Genomic DNA, 24182 nt, shown 5'->3' with positions numbered 1-24182 from the left:
TAAATATCTGATTATTATATCGTATTTCTTTTATATTGTTATATTGTTTGTAAGACTGAAATATCTAAATATTATTGTTACAATTATTGAGATTAAAACTTGCTATCGATTCATGTTAAATTGCCCTTGTATATATAGAAAGATTTTTTTGAAGTTTGTATAAATTGTATTCATTTTTAACAAAAGTGCTATGTATCTCAGGGCGACACCCTGTAATCAGATAGTACACCTGAGCAAGGGAGGTGTGTGAATTTTCAGGGTTTTGATTGGTCCTGTCAGTCCTTTTAAGTCAGCAAGGTAGCTCTTAGAATTATGTAGCCTGATGAAACGGCATGTTAGCCGAGAAACGCGTTGCTAAGTAATTTTTATATTTTTAATAAATACTTTTATTTTGTCTACCTTGCTGGTGAATTGTTCTATTTGCCTTATTGATCCCTTGCTTGGATTAACCTCTATCGGCATATCCACCTTTATTTTCCACCACTCCTCCAACGATCCAGGAGCAGCTGTACAGGCCTCAGGGAGTCAGCCGAACGGCTCTTTAAGATTCGGCACGCCTGATATTGCACTGCTTGTGCAACTCCGTTTGTGAGTATAACTTCTCGACATCTGTTGTATGTGTATTCTGTGCCTGGGATAATCTGCACCAAGGGCGGTATCTATATTTTATGTCATAGGTATCTTTTTTCCCCACATCGTTGGTGAAGTGATTACCCAGTGAACAGCTGATTTCACCCTCTAGCGAGCCGAGCGGCTCTGAAGCTTCGGCTCACCTGTTATTGCACTGCATGTGCAAACATCTTTGTGAGTATTACTCTGAACTGTTAGTTTAGAATCATTTGTAGCCAAGGATCATCTGCACCAGAGCGCCTCTTCTTTTTTTGTTTCTATACAGAACGCAGTCATCTCTGAATCATGAAACTTTAATTTTGACTTCACTTTCCTTTAATGCCATTGCTCCCCTGCAAATCTATGTACACAGAATCAACCCATAGTAAGTTTCACGAAGAGGAGGGAGGGGCAAGCATTAAAAATGAAAAATAGTTTTATTTTACTAAAACAACATTATTTCTAATATTATTATTATTAATGTAATCATTTTTCTCCTTCCAATAAAGTACACGTGAAAAGTTGATCAAATGTGAATGATTAACCAATTAAACTGGAGAAAATTCACCTCCAAATAATTTTATTCATTTCAATGATCTATCTATGCATATCTAATGATATATAACCAATTTAGTAATATCCTGGTATAACTATAAACAAATAATTTGAAAACTTATTCTAAAAATGAAAACCATGATTTAAATCTTACGGACTAGTGATTTAAATCATAATTTTTAAATCAAATCCCCCCTGGGGTCACATGCAGTCATGTGTGGGTGACAACTACCATATTATTCCTCTGAACTTAGGAGGTTAAACTCTGATTTCTTTTAATATGAATTTTCTGATGCCTCATAAGATATGAATTCAGGATAAAACATTTTCCACAGTCAGAACATGGAAATCCTTTTTCCCCTGTATGAATTTTTTGATGAATAAGAAGAGTTGATTTCTGAGTAAAACATTTTCCACAGTCAGAACATGAAAATCCTTTCACCCCTGTATGAATTTTCTGATGTGTAATGAGATTTGATTTACGAGTAAAACATTTCCCACAGTCAGGACATGAAAATGGCTTCTCCCCTGTATGAATTTTCTGATGCCTAGTAAGATGTGATTTTAGGATAAAACATTTTCCACAGTCAGAACATGGAAATCCTTTTTCCCCTGTATGAATTTTCTGATGTGTAATGAGATTTGATTTCAGAGTAAAACATTTCCCACAGTCAGGACATGAAAATGGCTTCTCCCCTGTATGAATTTTCTGATGCCTAGTAAGATGTGATTTTAGGATAAAACATTTTCCACAGTCAGAACATGGAAATCCTTTTTCCCCTGTATGAATTTTCTGATGCCTAATAAGATGTGATTTTAGGATAAAACATTTTCCACAGTCAGAACATGGAAATCCTATTTCCCCTGTATGAATTTTTTGATGCATAAGAAGAGTTGATTTCCGAGTAAAACATTTTCCACAGTCAGAACACGAAAATGCTTTTTCTCCTGTATGCGTTTTCTGATGGGTAAGAAGATTTGATTTCTGAGTAAAACATTTCCCACAGTCAGAACATGAAAAAGCTTTCTCCCTTGTATGAATTTTTTGATGCATAATAAGAGTTGATTTAAAAGTAAAACATTTCCCACAGTCAGAACATGAAAATGCTTTCTCCCCTGTATGAATTTTCTGATGCCTAATAAGATATGATTTCAGGATAAAACATTTTCCACAGTCAGAACATGGAAATCCTTTTTCCCCTGTATGAATTTTTTGATGCATAAGAAGAGTTGATTTCCGAGTAAAACATTTCCCACAGTCAGAACATGAAAATCCTTTCACCCCTGTATTAATTTTCTGATGTGTAATGAGATTTGATTTCAAAATAAAACATTTCCTACAGTCAGGACATGAAAATCCTTTCTCCCCTGTATGAATTTTCTGTTGACGAATAAGATTTGATTTCCGGGTAAAGCATTTCCCACAATCAGAACATGAAAATTCTTTTTCTCCTGTATGAATTTTCTGATGAGCAACAAGAATGTTTTTACAGTTAAAACGTTTCCCACATATAGGACAGGAACATGGCTTTTCTCCTGTACAAATTTTTAGATGTTTAAGAAGATGTGATTTCTTAAGAAAACATTTCCCACATTCAGAACATAAATTTCCCAAGTGGCTTCTTTGATTTTGAAGAAGATGTAAAGAAGCATCTGCACTCTGATCATGGCTAGGATTATTGCAGTTTGTGAATTCACCTGTCAATAAGAAACACAATGGGAGCAATGTTATTAATTACATAATTATTTTCTCATGAGAACATATAAACTGTTCTTATTTAGTCAGTCCCCTACACTTTTAGTAGACACTGTGACAACTAGACCTTTTCCATGCTAAGGCTTAAGGGCAGTTTACTGGACATTAGGGACTATTTCTAAGAATTTACACTTAGTCAAAGACTGAACTAACATTAATATAATGTTTTGTTTTTCTACCCAATATATCTATTCCTTTTAAAATTGTGTCCACAGAAACTTTTAGTAATATAAAGATTAGTTTATGGGTTAAAATGTTTTATAACTACTGCTTTTATGCTTGTAGTTAAAACAAGGATAACTCTAGAACAACAAAACAAAGAAAATGGCCCCAGGTGGTGTAGTATATCTAAGCAATATATAAAATCTTCATCAGAGAGAAGAATCTCACTCACGTGTCAACTACACCTTATGGGATACTCAGCAGCTCCCCAGCGAGCTGTATTACTCAGGCAATTATTATTATCAGGTATTTGTATAGCGCCAACAGGTTCCACAACGCTATGAACATAGGTGGTATATAAAAAACAATACCGGGATCAAAGGGGTAGAGGGTCCTGCTGAGAACTGCACTGTTGTAGTCGGCTCTTAAAAAAGGTGAACTACAAACAGCTGGGCTCATAGGCTTACGTGCTATGAAGTTTAAGGGGATAGCAGTGGAGATAAGGAAGGTTAGTGTAGATTGTATGCGTCCCTGAATAGTAGACTCTTCAGGGAGCACTTGAAGCTTTTAAAACTAGGGGAGAGTCTTGTGGAGCGAGGCAGAGAGTTCCATAAGATGGGAGCCAGTCAGGAGAAATCTTGTAAACAGGAATGTGAAGAGGTAACAAGAGAGGAGGAGAGTAGGAGATCATGAGAGGTGCGAAGGGGACAGGAGGGAGAGTATCAGGAGACAAGATCTGAGATGTAGGGGGGAAGCAATGAAGTTGAGGGCTGTGTGTGTCAAAATGAGAATTTGTATTTAATCCTGGAGGCAGGAGGAAGCCAGTGAAGGGATTGGCAGAGAGGTGCGTCAGATGAAGAGCGACGTGTAAGGAAGATGAGCCTGGCAGAGGCATTCATTATGGATTGTAAAGTAGCTAGGTGGCAGCTAGGGAGACCAGAGAGGATAGAGTTGCAGAAGTCGAGGCAGGAATGAATGAGAGAGAGGATTAAAATCTTAGTTGTGTCTTGTGTAAGGAAAACAAATTATGCTTACCTGATAATTTAAATTTCCATTGTGGAGAGGCTTCATTCATTACTTGTGGGAATTAAGAACCTGGCCACCAGGAGGAGACAAAGACACCTCAGCCAAAGGCTTAAATACCTCCTCCACTTCCCTCATCCCCCAGTCATTCTGCCGAGGGAACAAGGAACAGTAGGAGAAATATCAGGGTATAAATGGTGCCAGAAGAACAAAACAAAATTTAGGTCCACCCACCGGAGCAACGGGTGGGAGACGTGTACTCTCCTACCCACGATGGAAATGAAATGATCAGGTAAGCATAATTTATGTTTTCCATCTAAAGGGGAGGAGAGTCCACAGCTTCATTCATTACTTGTGGGAAACAAATATCCAAGCTCTAGAGGACACTGAATGAAAAACGGGATGGTAAAGAGGCGGACCCTATTCTGAGGGCACCACAGTCTGCAAAAGCTTTCTCCCAAAAACTGCTTTCGCGGAAGCAAAAACGTCAAAATTTGTAAAACTTTGTAAAAGTATGTAAGGAGGACCAAGTAGTCACCTTACAAATCTGCTCCATAGAGGCCTCATTCTTGAAGGCCCATGAAGGAGCCACAGCTCTAGTGGAATGAGCCGTGATCCTCTGAGGAGGCTTATGTCCTGCTGTCTCCTAGGCAAGGCGGATCATGCTCCTCAACCAAAAAGACAAAGAAGTTGAAGAGGCCTTCTGGCCCTTGCACTTCCCTGAATACACCACAGAGATAAAGACTGTCTGAAATAAAAACTTCAAAGCACGAACCACATCCAAACCACATCCAAACATCCAAAAATAAGTAAGCTCTCCTTTCGAGAAGAAGGGTTAGGACACAAAGAAGGAACAACTATTTCCTGATTGATGTTACGATTAGATACAACCTTGGGTAGAAATCCCAAGCCTGTGCGAAGAACAGCCTTATCAGCGTGAAAAACTAAATAAGGAGGCTCATATTGCAAGGCCACCAGCTCAGAAACTCTGCGTGCCGATGCAATAGCCAACAGAAAGAGAACCTTCCAGGAAAGAATCTAAATGTCAATAGAGTGCATAGGCTCAAAGGGGACCCCCTGCAACACCCTGAGAACCAAGTTTAAGCTCCAAGATGGAGCGGACTGTCTGAAAAAAGGCCTAATTCTAGACAGAGCCTGAACAAAAGACTGAATATCAGGAAGCTCAGCAAACCTCTTGTGTAACAAAACTGATAATGCCGAAATCTGTCGCTTTAAGGAACTGGCGGCAAGCCCCTTCTCCAGACCTTTCTGGAGAAAGGATAAAATCCTGGATACCTTAACCTTGTGGCAAGAATATCCATGTATCTCACACCAGGAAAAGTAGGTCCTCCACACCTTATGATAGATGCGACGAGTGAACGGCTTCCTGATATCACTAACACTCTCAGAAAACCCTAACTTGGCCAAGACTAAGTGTTCAATCTCCACGCAGACAGCCTCAGAGAATCTAGATTTTGATGTTGAACAGGACCCTGTCCCAGCAGATCCCTGCGACAGGGTAACCTCCAAGGTGGAGAGGATGACATCCCCACCAGATCCGCAAACCACGTCCTCCGCGGCCCCGAAGGAGCAATCAGAATGGCCGAAGCTCGCTCCTGCTTAATGCAGGCCACTACACAAGGAAGAAGAGGTAACAGTGGAAAAATGTAAGCTAGGTTGAATCCCCAAGGAACCGCTAAGGCATCTGATCTGCCTGGGGATCCCTTGAACTCGAACCGTATCTGGGTAGCTTGCAATTGAGTCTGGACGCCATGAGATCTATCTCCGGAGTTCCCCATTATTATTATTATCGGTTATTTGTAAAACGCCAACAGATTCCACAAATCTCTGCAAACACCTCTGGGTGGAGAGACCATTCCCTGGATGGAAGGATTGCCTGCTGAGAAAGTCCGCTTCCCAGTTGTCCACACCCAGAATGTGGATCACTGAGAGCGAGTAGTTGTGGGACTCCGTCCATTCCAAAATTCGAGACACCTCCCTTCATTGCTAGGGAGCTTCTCGTGCCCCCCTGATGGTTGATGTATGCCACCGAGGTAATGTTGTAGGTCTGGAATCTGATGAAGCTGAAGGACCCCAGAGGAGGCCATGCCTTCAAGGCATTGTAGATTGCTCCAAGTTCCAGAATATTTATCGGGAGGAGACTCCTCCCATGACCATTTTCCTTGTGCCATCCTGGCACCCCAAACAGCTCCCCATCCTGCCAGACTCGCATCCGTGGTCACAATCTCCCAGGATGGTCTCAGGAAGGGTGTCCCCAAGGACAGCTGATCCAGACGGATTCACCAAGAGAGGGATTTCTGAGTCCGAGCATCCAGGGATATCAGCTGTGATAAATCTGAATGATCGCCATTCCACTGTCTCATCTATGCTGGAAACCATGAGACCTATCACCTCCATACATTGGGCCACCGAGGGCCTTGAGGAGGACTGAAGGGCCAGACAGGTGGACATAATCTTCTTGCGTTGCTGATCTGTGAGAAATATCTTCATAGATATAGAGTATATTATCGTGCCCAGGAATTCCACCCTTTTGCTGGAAACCAGGGAGCTCTTTCCTGAGTTGATCTTCCAACCGTGAGATTGAAGCAAGAGAAGAAGGACCCTCGAATGATCCTCCACAAGGCTGAACAACGGTGCCTGGACTAGGAGGTCGTCCAGATAGGGCGCCACAGCCATGCCTCTGCATCTGGCCATAGCAGGTAGAGCCCCCAGAACCTTCGTGAAGAGTCTCAGGGGCCATCGCCAGACCAAAGGGAAGGGTCACAAACTGGAAGTGTTTGTCCACAAAAACGCAAATCTCAGGAACCTGAAGTTATCCCTGTGGATTAGGACATGGAGGTAAGCAGCATCCTTCAAGTCTAGTGTCCTCATGAACTGTCCCTCTTGAACTAGGGGCAGAAAAGATCTGATTGTTTCCATTTTGAACGATGTAACAGCCAGAAATTTGTTTAAACACTTTAGGTCTAGAATCGGGCGGAACGTGCCATCCTTCTTTGGGACCATGAAAAGGTTTGAAAAGTACCCTAGACCCCTTTCTGCTTCGCCACCTCCTATGACCTGGATTATGAAACTGCTTTGTCTCCGTAGCTGTTCAACAGAGGAAGATGAATAAGCCGCACCCATACACATGGAATGTCTCGCAGGACCGCCCCTGCACTAGGGAGGAAAACGAGCCAAAAACGGCCGCGCAAATACTCCCGGAAATGAACCTGTAGTTCCACCCATTGCCAGAGCCTCATCTCGCACATAACACAGCAATGACACAATAAACAATATTATGTATAAACCCCCCTGTTCAATAATCCCCATAGCAGGAATATTAGCCCTTGATTCTATAAAAGATAAAAGGTATCACACTGTGACCCTGTCTTCTTGCCTTATCATTATGAGTATAATAAAATGAAACGATCTTACCAGAATCTGCGCCGTGGAACAGGAACACGGCTCTTCAAGTGACAGGGTAGTAGCTTCACTCCTGACATGGACTTGAGTGTAGAAGCAGGCAGCGAAATTCGTCAACGTTGATTGCTTATGAAGCTGTTAATATGAGTCGGGATGGTGGCGCAGAAAGACTCTCCCTGCATTTCACACAGGCTCTCACTGAGAGGCTGACAGGACTTAAAACTCCAGTCCCATTCTGAAGAGTACTACCCTCCATAAGAGACTACTCCAAATCTTCCGACACTTTTCTGCCATCCTCCTGTGACGAAAGGCAAAGAATGACTGGGGGATGAGGGGAGTGGGGGAGGTATTTAAGCCTTTGGCTGGGGTGTCTTTGCCTCCTCCTGGTGGCCAGGTTCTTAATTCCCACAAGTAATGAATGAAGCCGTGGACTCACCTCCCCTTTAGATTGAAATGTCTAATTTAAGCGATGTTTTTAAGGTGGAAGCGGAAGGCTTTAGCCAAGGACTGAATCTGAGGAGTGAAAGAAAGATCTGAGTCAAGTATGACCCCAAGACATTGAGCATGTGAGGTTAGGGTAATGATGGAGTTATCAACAGTTATAGAGACATGGGGGGAGGAGATTTTGGAAGAAGGGTGGAAGATAAGGAACTCAGTTTTGGAGAGACTTAGCTCTAGGTGAAAGGACAAAGAAGATGAGATGAGATATGAGAGAGACAGTTAGTGACACGGGTTAGATTAGTGACAGAGTGACAGAGGCAGATTTGGGTATCGTCACCATACAAATGATAATGAAACCCATGAGACTTTATTAAGGAACCTAATGAGGACGTGTAGATTGAGAAGAGAAGGGGACCGAGGACAGAGCCTTGTGGTACCCCAACAGAAAGATGTAACGGGGCAGAGGATGCCCCAGAGAATGCTACACTAAAGGTACGGTTAAACAGATAGGAAGAGAACCAAGAGAAAGCTGTGTTGTAGATGCCAAATGATTGGAGGGTATGGAGCAAAAGAGTATTGTCGACAGTATCAAAGGCTGCAGACAGATCAAGGAGGATGAGTAGAGAGATGTGGCCTTTGGATTTTGCTGTAAGTAGGTGGCTGGTAACCTTAACAATTGCCATCTCTGTTGAGTGAAGGGGGCAAAATAAAGATTGCAGTGGGTCAAGGAGGGACTTTAATGTAAGGAAATAGGATAGACATGCATATACTAGCTTTTCAAGAAGCAATAGGGAAATAGGGCGGTAGTTGGATGGGGAGGTTGGATCGAGAGGTTTTTTGAGGATAGGTGTGACTAATGCATGTTTAAGAGATGTGGGAACTATATCAGTGCTGAGGGGGAGGTTGAAGATGTGTGTGAGTAAGGATAGAAGAGAGGGAGGGGAGTAGTTGTGAGGGGATGGGTTCGAGGGGACAGGTAGTGAGGTGAGAGGATATTATAAGGGCTGAGACTTCTTCCTCTGTAACAGGGGAAAAAGAGCTACATTTGTGGCTATGTGGGTTTTGAATGATTGTGAGCTTTTGAGGGGGTGGGGGACCGGTAGTATGTTGAGCTGATTTCATTTCTGATGGAGTCTATTTTGTTGTTGAAGTAACTAGCAAAATCTTGAGCTGAGAGAAAAGTTGTGGTGGGAGGTGGGGGTGGGTGGAGAAGAGTATTGAATGTGGAGAACAGACATTTTGGGTTTGAAGAAAGAGTAGAGATAAGAGTAGAGAAGTAATGTTGATTCTATAGATTAAGGGCAGAATAGTAAGAGTCCAAGATGAACTTATAATGAAGAAAGTCAGAAGAACTCCTCCAGATTTTCCTCCAGTGTCGCTCAGCAGTACGGGAATATCTGCGTAGGAACCGTGCCAGGAGTATGCCAGGGCTGAGGATGAGTGTATGTTTTCCGAGCTATGGTAGGTGGGGACAGATTATCAAGGACCGATGGCAGATAGATTCATCAGGACTGGAAAAGGAGCGGATGGAAGAGAGAAGAAGAGGTTCGAGAGAGCTAGCGAGCTGTTGCGGATCTAATGACTTGATACTGCTGTGATGTTTAAGAAGTTTAGTGTGAGGGGTAGAAGGAGGGAGAGTTATAGGGAGGGAGGTGATGTTACAAGTGAGGAGGTGGTGGTCAGAAAGAGGAAAAGGTGAGTTTGTGAAGTTTGAGATAAGCATCGATAGCTGAAAAACAGATCAAGGGAGTGACCATCTTTCTGAGTGGGAGAGTCAGTCCATTGTGACAGGCCAAAAGAGGAAGTGAGTTGCAGAAGTTGTTTTGCATAGGAGGCAGTGGGATTATCAACAGGGAGGTTGAAGTCACCGAGAACGAGGGTAGGGGTATCTGAGGAAAGGAAGTAAGGTAGCCAATTATGTTATATCAGAGATGAGGAGTATTTAGCTGAAAAAGCTTAAAACCCCAATACAGCTAAACCAAAAGGATATCAACTTGTGACAAATTTCCAAAATAACATCAAACCACCACAGTTATTGAGTTAACTTAAAAAAGGCTAAGAACATTTACATCACAGGAAAGAGGGTTAATATGCAACATAAAGGACCATTAAATACAATTGCATAATTAACAAATGCATAATAAAAAAGACAAGACAATAACACCTACTCTGAATTTCAAATAAGCAGTAAAAAAAATATTTTTTTCTCCCCTTTATCATGTGACAGACATCAGCCATTCATAGACTAGTATACATATATCCTGTGAGCTTGTGCACATGCTCAGTAGGAGCTTGTTCCCCAGAAAGTGTGTATATAAAAAGACTGCAAAATTTGATAATGGAAGTAAATTGGAAAGTGTCTTAAAACTGAATGCTCTTTCTGAATCATAAAAGTTTATTTGAGTGTCCCTTTAAATAATTATTGCTTATGAGCACAAAACATTTAGTTTTATATAGAATGTTGCATTTATGCCATATATTCTTTACTTGCAATGAAGACCAGATTATCACTTTATATAAAAAGGTAATATATAATATGTAGAATAAACTTTATTAGTGAACATACATATCAGACATGCACACTCACCTGTGCCCTGCAACCCTCACACGTAGCACACATACACTATCTTTGCCCTGTTTCCCACAGACATGACACAGAAACACTTACTTTCCCCTACATCCCTCTCAAGTGTCACACACGTACACTGCTTTCCATAGATATGTAATATACGTACACTCACCCATCCCCTGCTTAACACAGACATGTCACACATGTGCACTGCTTTCCTTAGATTTGTCATACGTACACTCACCTATCCCCTCCATCCCAGACATGTCACACACTTACACTCACCTGCGTTCCTCTCACTTGTCACCCATATACATACACTCACCTATGCCCTGCATCCCTTAGACATATCACACACACACGTGCCCTACATCCCTCTAAAGTGTCACACAAATACACTGCTCTCCTTAGATATGTCACACGTAAACTCCCCTATCCCCTCCTTCCCGGACATGTCACACACTTACACTCACCTGTGCCCTGCGTCCCTCTCACGTGTCACCCATATACACTCACCTATGCCCTGCATCCCTTAGACATATCACACACGTACAATCACATGTGCCCTGCTTCCCACAGACATCACACACACATGCCCTACTTCCCACATACATGTCACACATACTCACGTGCCCTACTTAACAGACATGTCACACACATTCACTCACACGTGCCCTACTTAACAGACATGTCACACACATACACTCATGCGTGCCCTGCTTCCCTCAAACATCTCACACACATGTGCCCTACTTCCCTCAGACATATGACACACATTCACTCACACATGCCCTGCTCCCCACAGACATATCACACACGTACACTCACACGTGCCCTACTTCCCACAGACATGTCACCAACATACACTCATGCGTGCCCTGCTTCCCTCAGACATATCACACACATGTGCCCTACTTTCCTCAGACATATGACACACATACACTCACACGTGCCCTACTTCCCACAGACATGTCACTCAACACGTGCTCTACTTCCCACATACAGGTCACACACACTCACGTGCCCTACTTAACAGACATATCACACACGTACACTCACACGTGCCCTACTTCCCACAGACATGTCACACACACTCATGTGCTCTACTTAACAGACATGTCACCAACATACACTCATGCTTGCCCTGCTTCCCTCAGACATGTCACACATGTGCCCTACTTCCCTCAGACATATGACACACATACACTCACACGTTCCCTACTTCCCACAGACATATGACACACATACACTCACACGTGCCCTACTTCCCACAGACATGTCTCACACACACACACTCACACGTGCCCTACTTCCCACAGACATGTCACAGACATACACTCACACGTGCCCGACTTCCCACAGACATGTCACACACATGTGCCCTACTTCCCTCAGACATATGACACACATTCACTCACACGTGCCCTACTTCCCTCAGACATGTCAAACACGTACAGTCACACGTGCCCTACTTCCCACAGATATGTCACACATGTACACTCACTTGCACCCTGCGTCCCTCAGGCATCTCACACACGTACACTCACACGCGTGCCCTACTTCCCTCAGACATATGACACACATACACTCACACGTGCTTGACTTCCCACAGACATGTCACACACACGTGCCCTACTTCCCTCAGACATGTCATACACACGTGCCCTACTTCCCTCAGACATGTCATACACATATACTCACCTATGCCCTACTTCCCTCAGACATGTCATACACATATACTCACCTATGCCCTACTTCTCTCAGACATATGACACACATACACTCACACGTGCCCGACTTCACACTGACATGTCACACACATGTGCCCTACTTCCCTCAGACATATGACACACATTCACTCACACGTGCCCTACTTCCCTCAGACATGTCAAACACATACAGTCACACGTGCCCTACTTCCCACAGACATGTCACACATGTACACTCACTTGCACCCTGCGTCCCTCAGACATCTCACACATGTACACTCACTTGCACCCTGCGTCCCTCAGACATCTCACACACGTACACTCACACATGTGCCCTACTTCCCACAAAAATGGCACAGGAATTTCAGCGCTAAAATCTAAAAAGAATACCTAAGCCACTCTCCACTATCTCCCCAAGATAGAAATGGAACAAACAATATGGTGAAATGAGAGGGCGCTAAAAGCTGGTATACTTAACACACCTAATTGGTTGAGATATATATCAAAGGTAAGAATTCATAAGAGACGGTAAATTTATCAATCATTTACTAGTGGGAATATTCCCTATTTTGTGCAATACATGAATTAATAAAAACATATATGAAAACAATTTCAAACACATAAAATATTTGACACGATATCTGTATCTTTTGTGTAGGAAAACCACCCTGATAAAAATATAAAAAATATAATGCGCGCTTAAAAATTGCTAAAAACCTTAAAATAAATTTATTCCTGAATATAATGGACAGTCTCTATAGTCCTTAATAAATCTTCAACAGATGAAATCCCTTTTAGTTGTATGGTATATTACATACGAGACTTGTCTCCGTGATTATACTCAATACACTGGGTAAAACCAACAAATAGTTTCTTATTTTGGATACTTTGTATCTTTGTTTTGTTGTGATGTATCTTTAACTCACAGATAGTTGCAGCGGCTGATACCAAATGCCGCTGTTATGTGTCCAGGATACTGTGGTCTTTTATCACAACACGCTCCTTGCGTGTGGGCCACTCTGTATGCTGCAGCTCCTGATCTCTGGCATAGGATTCACCACTCCCTCCGTAGGGAGGTGACCGGCTGAGGTACCTTTGATATATATCTCAACCAATTAGGTGTGTTAAGTATACCAGCTTTTAGCGCCCTCTCATCCCTACTTCCCACAGACATGTCACACACATGTGCCCTACTTCCCTCAGACATATGACACACATACACTCACACGTGCTTGACTTCCCACAGACATGTCACACACACGTGCCCTATGTCCCTCAGACATGTCATACACATACACTCACCTGTGCCCTACTTCCCACAGACATATGACACACATACACACACTTGCACCCTGCGCCCCTCAGACACGTCAGACACGTACACTCACTTGCACCCTGCGTCCCTCAGACATCTCACACACGTACCCTCACTTGCACCCTGCGTCCCTCAGACATCTCACACACGTACACTCACCTGTACTTATATTGGCACAAATTTCCTGCTCTGATGGTTGGACATTTCTTAGCCACTGATCTTCTGTTTGTCCCATGTTACATGAAATCTTAGCATCGTTTTCACCTGGGGGAAAAAAAGAATAAATAAATAAATCACTAAAATTTCCAAAACATCATCAAACTCCTTTTTCAAAGACCCTTTGAAAAAGCCACGTTAGTGGCGAAACATGTTAGGGAATTGTTTGTAGAATGCCAGTCAGCATTTTTTAATAAGCAGGAACAGAGGTCTTTATTATATATAACTATTGTGGTTGTGCACAATATTAAGTAAACTTACTCGAAAATGAGATTAACTCAGTAGTAATATATTAAGTCTAACCGACATTAGAAGCTTAGAATCAGCGAGCGGTTACTAATATGGAGCTTTGAATACACATATAACACCGCAAATACTTAGTGAAGCACCTTAAGCCTAACCGGCATTTACAGCCTTGGATTTAGTAAGCGATTAGTAAGGTGGCACATCTAATACAGATATATTATCGCAAGGAGTGCAGATATTGTAGGCGGTTATTGATGTGATGCATCAAACATTGATATAATATCGCAAATACTCAGTGAATTATTTTAAATCTAACCAGTATCTATAGCGTGGATTCAGCAAGCGGTTATTAATATAGAGATTTAACTATACAGATAATACCGCAAGTACTCAGTGAATTCTCGTCACAATGCCGCTAACGACCTTCTATGCCTAAGTGGACAATACGATTCAACTAGTTACTATTACTAAGCAATATTTGATATAAACTAAGAGCGTAGCGAAGTCACTAAGAGCAGCTACTTTATTGTAGCACTACAACATACTCATATGATTGCCATAACTCTTACATTGTAAGATTTCAACATTAATTATTAGAATAACAAATGGTGAGAATATCATTATAAAATTCTCTCTTGTAAACTTATATTGAAAGCGTGTTATCAATATTATTAAAGATCCAAGCCCGCCAAGCAATGCCTTTATATATATAATGGGAGTAACATTCCCCATGTAAATAAACACATTAACAATCCAACAGAGTTACAATGTTACTTAAATTTGTTGCTATTACAACAAGTATAGTACATATTATCAACTTTAAAAATTCAATGGAATTTTAGCAACATAACCAATCTCTGCACAGCGGTACAAGCATAATGCTCCTGTATACATAAGTATTGATAAATATACGAATAAAAGACCTTACAGGGGTTAATGTGTTAACTCACTGACCAGTGTTACTATACTCCATACAGACAGTACTCTTTGTCTCTATATAGCCAGGAGGCTATTTAAAACAGCATCCTGCATGTATTTCCAATAATATTATACTAAGATATATGTACCTATATATAACACAAAGAATACAACTACAAGGAAATCTGTTATTGTCTCACTAAGACACATATTTTATGCAATACTATAAGCATTAATAACAAACTTTGGTGATACTATGGGATATTTACGTTAATACCTCTAATATTATAATTTGAATTCAATGGTGAGTCACAGACCACATATATAATATTTGAGTAAATATCATAACCTAACAGCTTCACTGGATGTAAGCTCTAAGTATATTAATATATTATACAATTACTGAGACTTGAAACTCAAGTGATTTCTAATATACACCATAACCACATAAGGTATTCCGTGAATAACGGATAAAACTTTCAAAGACCCAAACCTGTGTTTTTAATAAAGTATGTATGTCAATTGTGTTTGTTGCCTTGTATTTTAAAAATTACCAATAAAGGTTATATTTTAATAACATCCCCACGCACACTCTCCTCCCAGGAGACACAGATCTTGTCCAATTTTTGCCACTATCAATTAGGGAATGAGTGCTATATAGGTGTACAATCCATCAATCCTAGTATTGATAATTTTCGTCCTACAGTTAACTTAAAGGGACAGCTCACACAAAAAGTAATACATTTTTAAACATAATAGCAGGAAGTTAAGTATGGTAGTGCTGAACATTCTGTGTGAATCGTCTGCATTTATAAATATTTTTTTAAATGTCTGTTTACAAAGTACATTGCCTAAGCCCCTTAGAATATTTTCTGGACGTGCGGCCAGTCTGTTATTACTCCCTTTAACGCATTGCGCATGCGCCGCCCCTCAAGCTTGTTATTCCCTCTTATGTCAGAGCTATTGTAACAAGCTTTTTTAATCAAAGTTTGGAGCAGTGTTGAAAATGTGCATCCGATGAGCTGTCCCTTATGACCTGTGTGCACATTATATTTATCAATATGCAATGCTCGGAGAAGGGGGGCAATAGCGGGGGAAAGGATGTACAGCTGTCAAACCTGCTGAAAAACAGTGTATATCCTGCAAAGCCTGCTGTGTAACAGTGATCATAAATCACCTTTACAACCCTGAAAAATTCCTATGCATAATAAACATTAGATCATTGACTGCACAAAACCTCTCTATAGAATTGATGAGACTGGGACAGGCTGTGTAATAAAACCGCTAGACTGGGAGAGAAATCACTACAGCTAAAATTCTCACAGCCTGCTTGACACCAGAAACCTGATACACAAGACTAGGTAGTGAGCATATGATGGCTAAGGTACTTGCTACAAAACAAATTCTCACAGTCTGCTTGACACCAGAAACATGATACACAAGACGAGGTAGTGAGCATATGATGGCTAAGGTACTTGCTACAAAACAAATTCTCACAGCCTGCTTGACACCAGAAACATGATACACAAGACTAGGTAGTGAGCATATGATGGCTAAGGTACTTGCTATAAAACTGATTCTCACAGCCTGCTTGACACCAGAAACATGATACACAAGACTAGGTAGTGAGCATATGATGGCTAAGGTACTTGCTACAAAACAGAGATTCTCACAGCCTGCTTGACAGCAGAAACATGATACACAAGACTAGGTAGTGAGCATATGATGGCTAAGGTACTTGCTACAAAACAGATATTCTCACAGCCTGCTTGACACCAGAAACATGATACACAAGACTAGGTAGTGAGCATATGATGGCTAAGGTACTTGCTACAAAACAAATTCTCACAGCCTGCTTGACAGCAGAAACATGATACACAAGACTAGGTAGTGAGCATATGATGGCTAAGGTACTTGCTACAAAACAGATTCTCACAGCCTGCTTGTCACCAGAAACATGATACACAAGACTAGGTAGTGAGCATATGATGGCTAAGGTACTTGCTACAAAACAAAAATTCTCACAGCCTGCTTGACAGCAGAAATACAGACGTTGAATGCACAAATACAGAGGTGAGAAGTTCAGATACAATGATTTCTGTTTTGTAGCAAGTACCGTAGTCATCATATGCTCACTAGCCAGGGAGAATTATGCTAAAATGTAACAGCTTTGTTCCAGCGTGCAATAATTGTCCACAGTGTTTGCAAAATCTAAATGTTGGTGCTGCTCTGTAGACTTTATTTATTTATGAATCTGCGTTTGGGGAATAGTAAGTTCTGGTCATGTGATGTGGAACTGGACACTGGGTGAACATCAACAGTGCAGGAGATATGAAGAAACAGGAGCGTTCAGCTCAACGCAACAAATACTGAAGGTACTTCCATATACTTTACTCATTCACAGTGTTACACACAAACAGACCAGATCCTTATAAGGGCACTTCAATGTACAACCTAATAAATGCAGAGATTTGCAACACAGTTGTGATTTGTTGTTTATGGACACATGCAGTGAACTTGTAGCAGCCCCTAAAATAACTAGACAAGTTTTCCCACGGCATCACGCGCACACCATCATTCAGATTGCACATGCGCACTGAAAAATGACTATATTTTGCATACTATAAAATTGCGCATTGGTCATGGGGCCGGCTAATATAGCACTGTTGACCGGCCCTTTTATCAGGGCATTTCAGGATCATCAAGCCTGATGGCTCGCAAAGAATAAAACAAGTAAAAAAAAAAAACTAAAAAAAAACTTTTCATATTACAATGGCTATGATTATTCATCCATTTTAATTGTTATTAAGGTTTTATTACTGCTAAGTAACTCTCTCTGCTGAGTGACAGGTCCAGAGCATTTACACCACAGGAAAGAGGATTAAGATTGTTTAATATACAACATGAGGCTTATTGCTTCTGTACACAAAGCATTCAGTTTTATTTTTTAGAATAATATGTAAAATAAACTATATTAGTGAAAATATGCAAATAAATATTTCTTGAATGTCTAGTAATTAACTATTGGCTAGATTACGAGTTTTGCGGTAAGAGCGGCTCAGTGCTAACTTGCAAGTTATTGTCACTCCTCACCTCCCTATAGCGCTGCTATTACAGGTTTTCATAATCCCGGCGATAGCAGGCAATATTGCAGCGTTGAGCAAAATTGAGCTTCATACCGCACTCAAATACCAGCTCTGCTTTGAGCTGGTTTTACGTGCTCGTGCACGATTTCCCTATAGACATCAATGGGGAGAGCCGGCTAAAAAAAAGCCTAACAACTGCAATAAAGGAGCATAAAGCTCTGTAACGTAGCCCCATTGATTCCTATGGGGAAAGAAAATTTATGTTTACACCTAACACCCTAACATAAACCCCGAGTCTAAACACCCCTAATCTGCTGCCCCCGACATCGCCGCCACCTACATTACACTTATTAACCCCTAAACTACTGCCCCCTGACATCGCCGCCACCTACCTACACTAATTAACCCCTAATCTGCCGCCGTCACCTACAGTATACTTATTAACCCCTAAACTGCCGCCCCCCTATTTCAGAAATAGAGCATTTTTAACTTTACTGCTAAGGCACATGTACCCTCTGCATTGCGGTGCGATATGGTAACTTAGGTCTTGCTAACGATCTATAGCACACGGGCAAATAATAAATGTCACAGACTCGTCCATAGAGGCGCCTAGCAACCAGTAAAAAGGAGACTTACTGACATGTTTAGGACTAAGCTAGCACAGCAGTCAAATAACAAGCTAGTTCTTAGAAAAAATGTGTTTATAAAGCAATTTATGCATGCACAATTCTGTGACAAAATTGTAGGTTACTTTACTGGGAGTTCAATGGTCAGACACGTCACACACGTGCACTCACATGTGCCCTGTGTCTCTCAGACACATAACTCATGTACACTCACCTGTGCCCTGTATCCCTCAGACACATCACACACGTACACTCACCTGTGCCCTGTATCCCTCAGACACATCACACATGTACACTCATCTGTGCCCTGTATCCCTCAGACACTTCACACACGTACAGTCACCTGTGCCCTGTATCCCTCAGACACATCACACATGTACACTCACCTGTGCCCTGTATCCCTCAGACACATCACACATGTACACTCATCTGTGCCCTGTATCCCTCAGACACATCACACACATACACTCACCTGTGCCCTGTATCCCTCAGACACATCACACACATACACTCACCTGTGCCCTGTATCCCTCTGGCACTCACACATGTACACTCACCTGTGCCCTGTATCCCTCAGACATATCACACACGTACACTCACCTGTGCCCTGTATCCCTCAGACACATCACACATGTACACTCACCTGTGCCCTGTATCCCTCAGACACATCACACACGTACACTCACCTGTGCCCTGTATCCCTCAGACACATCACACACGTACACTCACCTGTGCCCTGTATCCCTCAGACACATCACACATCTACACTCACCTGTGCCCTGTATCCCTCAGGCACATCACACATGTATACTCACCTGTGCCCTGTATCCCTCAGTCACATCACACATGTACACTCACCTGTGCCCTGTATCCCTCAGACACATCACACATCTACACTCACCTGTGCCCTGTATCCCTCAGACACATCACACACGTACACTCACATGTGCCCTGTATCCCTCAGACACATCACACACGTACACTCACATGTGCCCTGTATCCCTCAAACACATCACACATGTACACTCACCTGTACCCTGTATCCCTCAGGCACATCACACATGTACACTCACCTGTACCCTGCATCCCTCAGACACATCACACACATACACTCACCTGTGCCCTGTATCCCTCAGACACATCACACACGTAAATGTGAGGAGAAAGAATAAGGAGTTCCGGTCCCTTGTCTGCATTAAATTAAATTGCAACAACACTTCTGTTACAGTCACAAAGCTGCAGCACAGGTTGGTGGTCACTACTGCTGACGCGTTTCGGCTCTCCCCGCCGTAGTCATAGCATAGTGAGTGACCATCAACCTGTGTTTTAAAAATGCAAGAAACTCTTCCCATTGGTCAAAACAAAACACACCCATTGTGCAGCATATACAGATTTGTAAACCTAATTAACTTCAAAAAAGGTTACAATCTAGTTCATCTTAGAATACAATAGAGATGGATACAATAACTTAAACTTGTAAATTTGATTGGTTTACTTTTCGTAGTAAATAAATATACCAACCATAGGTAGTATTGCTATCGTCAGAGTACCAAATGTGTGTAATTTTAATTACTCCTTCCATTATCAGAGTGCATTTAGGGATGCATTTATATATTAATGATAAATAATAAATGTACATGTACAAGAAATAATAATGGTTGAGGTTAGCTATCTATGAGTCACTCAGGGTGTACACTTAGACAAAAGTGTCAAAGTTAACATTGATAACTGTGGCTAAATACAATGATGTAGATAAATGAATAAATAAATAAATTAATTTATAAATTTATATTTATAAATGTATAAATTGATATGCCAATGTAAGACTATCTTTTCCATGACATTACCACAGACTATCCTTTAATTCAAGCTCAAAGGTTACTTCCAAAAATTGATTAAATCAAATTCACTATTTAGACCAGAGGGCCACCTTGTGCCCAATTTGAGTATCCAGTATACTTCTTCCCTAGCTAATAGCAATGATCTATCCCCTCCCCTAACCAGGGGTGAAACATATTTGGCAATTGTCCATTTAAGTGTACTTGGACTTTTGTTGTGCATTTGGCTGAAGTGTGTAATGAGTGGTGTTGTTAGGGTGCCCACTTTTATGTTATTGACATGCTCCCGGATTCTTGACCTTGTCTCTCGTGTGGTCATGCCTACATATTGTAGGTTACACTCTGAGCACGTCAGTACATAAATCACATAGTTGGCTCTGCAGTTCTAGCATCTGTCATGTGAAAAATGCTCACCTGTTGTAGTACTGTTAAATTCATTACCTGGTGACAGATATTTACAGGCAACGCAATCATTATAATGGCATCTGAACACTCCCTTAGTGCTTAACCATGAGCTGTTAGTTCTATTGTTCAAAAGGTGAAGCCTAAACCTAGATTGTTATTGTTCAGTTCATCAACAAATAGATTAATCCCAATTGTGTCACCTTGCCAAATGACCAGAAAATCGTCAATGAATAATTTGTAGAAGGTAATATTTGGTTTGAACTGATTTCTATCTCCATAGATGTGGGACTGCTCCCACCAACCCATATAGAGTTTGGCGTAAGAGGGGGCAAACTTGGCCCCCATAGCAGTTCCACATCTCCGGAGGTAGAAAGCTCCGTCAAAACCAAAGTAGTTATGTGTTAATAAATAACTTGTGACCTGTAGTATAAAACTACATTGCTCATCTTCAAACTGGCATGACCTGGTTAAGAAATATCTAATGGCCTTTAGCCCTTCTTTATGTGGAATGGAAGAGTAAAGTGACTTTACATCTATAGTTAACCAGATTTTGTTCTCATTCCACCATTCATCTTTTAGTAGACTCAACAAATGTTTAGTGTCTGTTCAATGGCTTTGTAGCCTCTCCACAAAAGGTTGGAGTATTGCATCCAACCATTGTGATAGTTTTTTGGTTAGTGAACCAATTCCACTAATGATGGGTCTACCATGAATTTCAGGTCCTGGTTTGTGTGTTTTAGGTAGATGATTAAACGTGGGTCTGATAGGGAACTTGACTTGTAAATAATTGTATGTATCATCGTCAAACATCCCTATCTCTCTACCTTCATCCAATAAATGTTCTAACTCATGTTTAAATTCATCTGTTGGATCTTTCTTTAGTTGGATGTATTGTTTTTCATCCATCAGTTGTCTTTTGGGCTCAGCAATGAACTGACTTTTGTTCATTACTACTATAGAGCCGCCTTTGTCTGCGGCTCTGATGACCAAGTTGTCATTACTCTGTAGCCCTATCAGGGCTTCTCTCTCTTTTAATGACAAATTGGCCTTTTTCTTTTGGGTACAATTCTTGGATGCAAGTGCAGTGAGGTCTGCCTCTACCCTTTTTTGGAATATTTCCAAAATATGACCCCTGTTTTGTATGGGGTAAAATGTAGAATTACCCTTAAATCTAGGTAAAGTAAGGGTATCAGAAGACCCCACTGCTCCTTGAGCTTGCAACTCCTCCAAGGCTACCACATCACAGTCTTCACTAAAGGTGAGATTAGGTCTAAGGGAAACATTAACTCTATCAGCTTCAGTGTCTTGTATGTCATGTTTAAAGTACTTTTTTAATGTCAAATTTCTAATCAATTTATTTACATCAAGTAGCGTTGAGAACAAATTGAAGTTAGAGGTAGGGACAAAGTTTAGGCCTTTACTTAAGACATTTATTTCTGTGTCTGTGAGTGTGTAGTCAGAGATATTAACTACATTATCATTCATTGGTACTTTGTATAATAACTCCTCCTCTGACTTCTCTTGGGGGTATCTGTTGGATCTGGTCTGATCTGATGTACCCTGGTCTGGTGTTGGTACTTGGGGGTCCTGTCCGTTTGTAGTGTTTGCCCCCCCCCCCCCACTTGACCAACTGGGCCCAAACAAAAAACCTTCTCAATATCACTATTTGTTTTATTTCTGTTATCTTTAACCTCACTTGAGGGTACATACTTACTACTATGCCCTATATTCTCATACTCCTGATAAGTGGTAGATGGTTGTACCAAGATTGATTTTACCTTTGGTATAATCACAGGAGTTTCCTGTATTACTATATTAGAGGTAGGTATTGGGGTAGGAGTGGGAATATGTTGTGGTGCTATTTGTGGTGCTCTTATGTTTAAATGCTCATATTCCCCTTCAGAACTGGAATAGCCATCAGTGGACTCTGCTTCACTGTCACTAAATCTTACTCTTTTATTGTCCGATTGATATGTACCTCTACCTCTGCCTCTCCTCCCCCTCCCTCTGCCTCTTCTCCCTCTGTATTGAAACTGGTAATACAGCATAGGAGCTGTGACAGGGACGCAACGTCACACGCTCAGTAGGACACAGACACGCGCTTACGGACGTAACCGCACACGGAGGGTGACTTGAGGAGGGGAGAGAGCGGCAGAGCCGGATCGCTGCAGGAAGCAGTTTGGATACACCTCCCCCAGGACCGAGCACCGGATAATGGCGGCAAGTGAGTCCCACATATGTATTGATATGTGTTTACGCTAACGCTGTGAGCCCTTTGAGATTGCTTGTTTCATTTTTATGTCTGCTCTGTGGTGGATAACAAGGGAGGAGTACATTGCAGTTCGTATACGGAAGGGAGTATAAACTTTGCGCTATATTAACATCACACACGTACACTCACCTGTGCCCTGTATCCCTCAGACACATCACACACGTACACTCACCTGTGCCCTGTATCCCTCAGACACATCACACACGTACACTAACCTGTGCCCTGTATCCCTCAGACACATCACACATGTACACTCACCTGTGCCCTGTATCCCTCAGACATATCACACACGTACACTCACCTGTGCCCTGTATCCCTCAGACATGTCACACACTTACACTCACCTGTGCCCTGTATCCCTCAGACACATCACACATATACACTCACCTGTGCCCTGTATCCCTCAGTCACATCACACATATACACTCACCTGTGCCCTGTATCCCTCAGACACATCACACATGTACACTCACCTGTGCCCTGTATCCCTCAGACACATCACACATGTACACTCACCTGTGCCCTGTATCCCTCAGACATATCACACACGTACACTCACCTGTGCCCTGTATCCCTCAGACATGTCACACACGTACACTTACCTGTACCCTGTATCCCTCAGGCACATCACACATGTACACTCACCTGTACCCTGTATCCCTCAGACACATCACACACGTACACTCACCTGTGCCCTGTATCCCTCAGGCACATCACACACGTACACTCACCTGTGCCCTGTATCCCTCAGACACATCACACACGTACACTCACCTGTGTCCTGTATCCCTCAGACATATCACACACGTACACTCACCTGTGCCCTGTATCCCTCAGACATGTCACACACTTACACTCACCTGTGCCCTGTATCCCTCAGACACATCACACATATACACTCACCTGTGCCCTGTATCCCTCAGTCACATCACACATATACACTCACCTGTGCCCTGTATCCCTCAGACACATCACACATGTACACTCACCTGTGCCCTGTATCCCTCAGACAC

The 24182-nt window shown here is 41.8% G+C and overlaps 1 protein-coding gene across 3 annotated transcripts in view; it reads right to left on the bottom strand.

Moving 5' to 3' along the window:
* Window positions 1-1027: 1027 nt before the first annotated feature.
* Window positions 1028-24182, bottom strand: part of LOC128657075 (gastrula zinc finger protein XlCGF26.1-like) — a 51840-nt gene continuing 28685 nt past the window's right edge. For 2 of the 3 annotated variants that reach the window (XM_053711308.1, XM_053711309.1), the window contains one exon: window positions 13722-13826. Coding sequence is in view for 1 of the 3 variants with exons in the window: in XM_053711307.1 (XP_053567282.1) it covers window positions 1415-2862; window positions 13722-13826 (1553 nt within the window). In the remaining 2 variants the exon portion in view is untranslated. Of the gene's footprint in view, window positions 2863-13721; window positions 13827-24182 lie in introns of those variants that run through there. The other variant, XM_053711307.1, reaches the window with a different exon arrangement.

This window comes from Bombina bombina, chromosome 4, assembly GCF_027579735.1.
Source record: "Bombina bombina isolate aBomBom1 chromosome 4, aBomBom1.pri, whole genome shotgun sequence".
NCBI classification, from domain to species: Eukaryota; Metazoa; Chordata; class Amphibia; order Anura; family Bombinatoridae; genus Bombina; species Bombina bombina.
The sequence above is the reverse complement of the archived record's forward strand: the minus strand, read 5'-3'. Positions and strand labels throughout refer to the sequence as shown.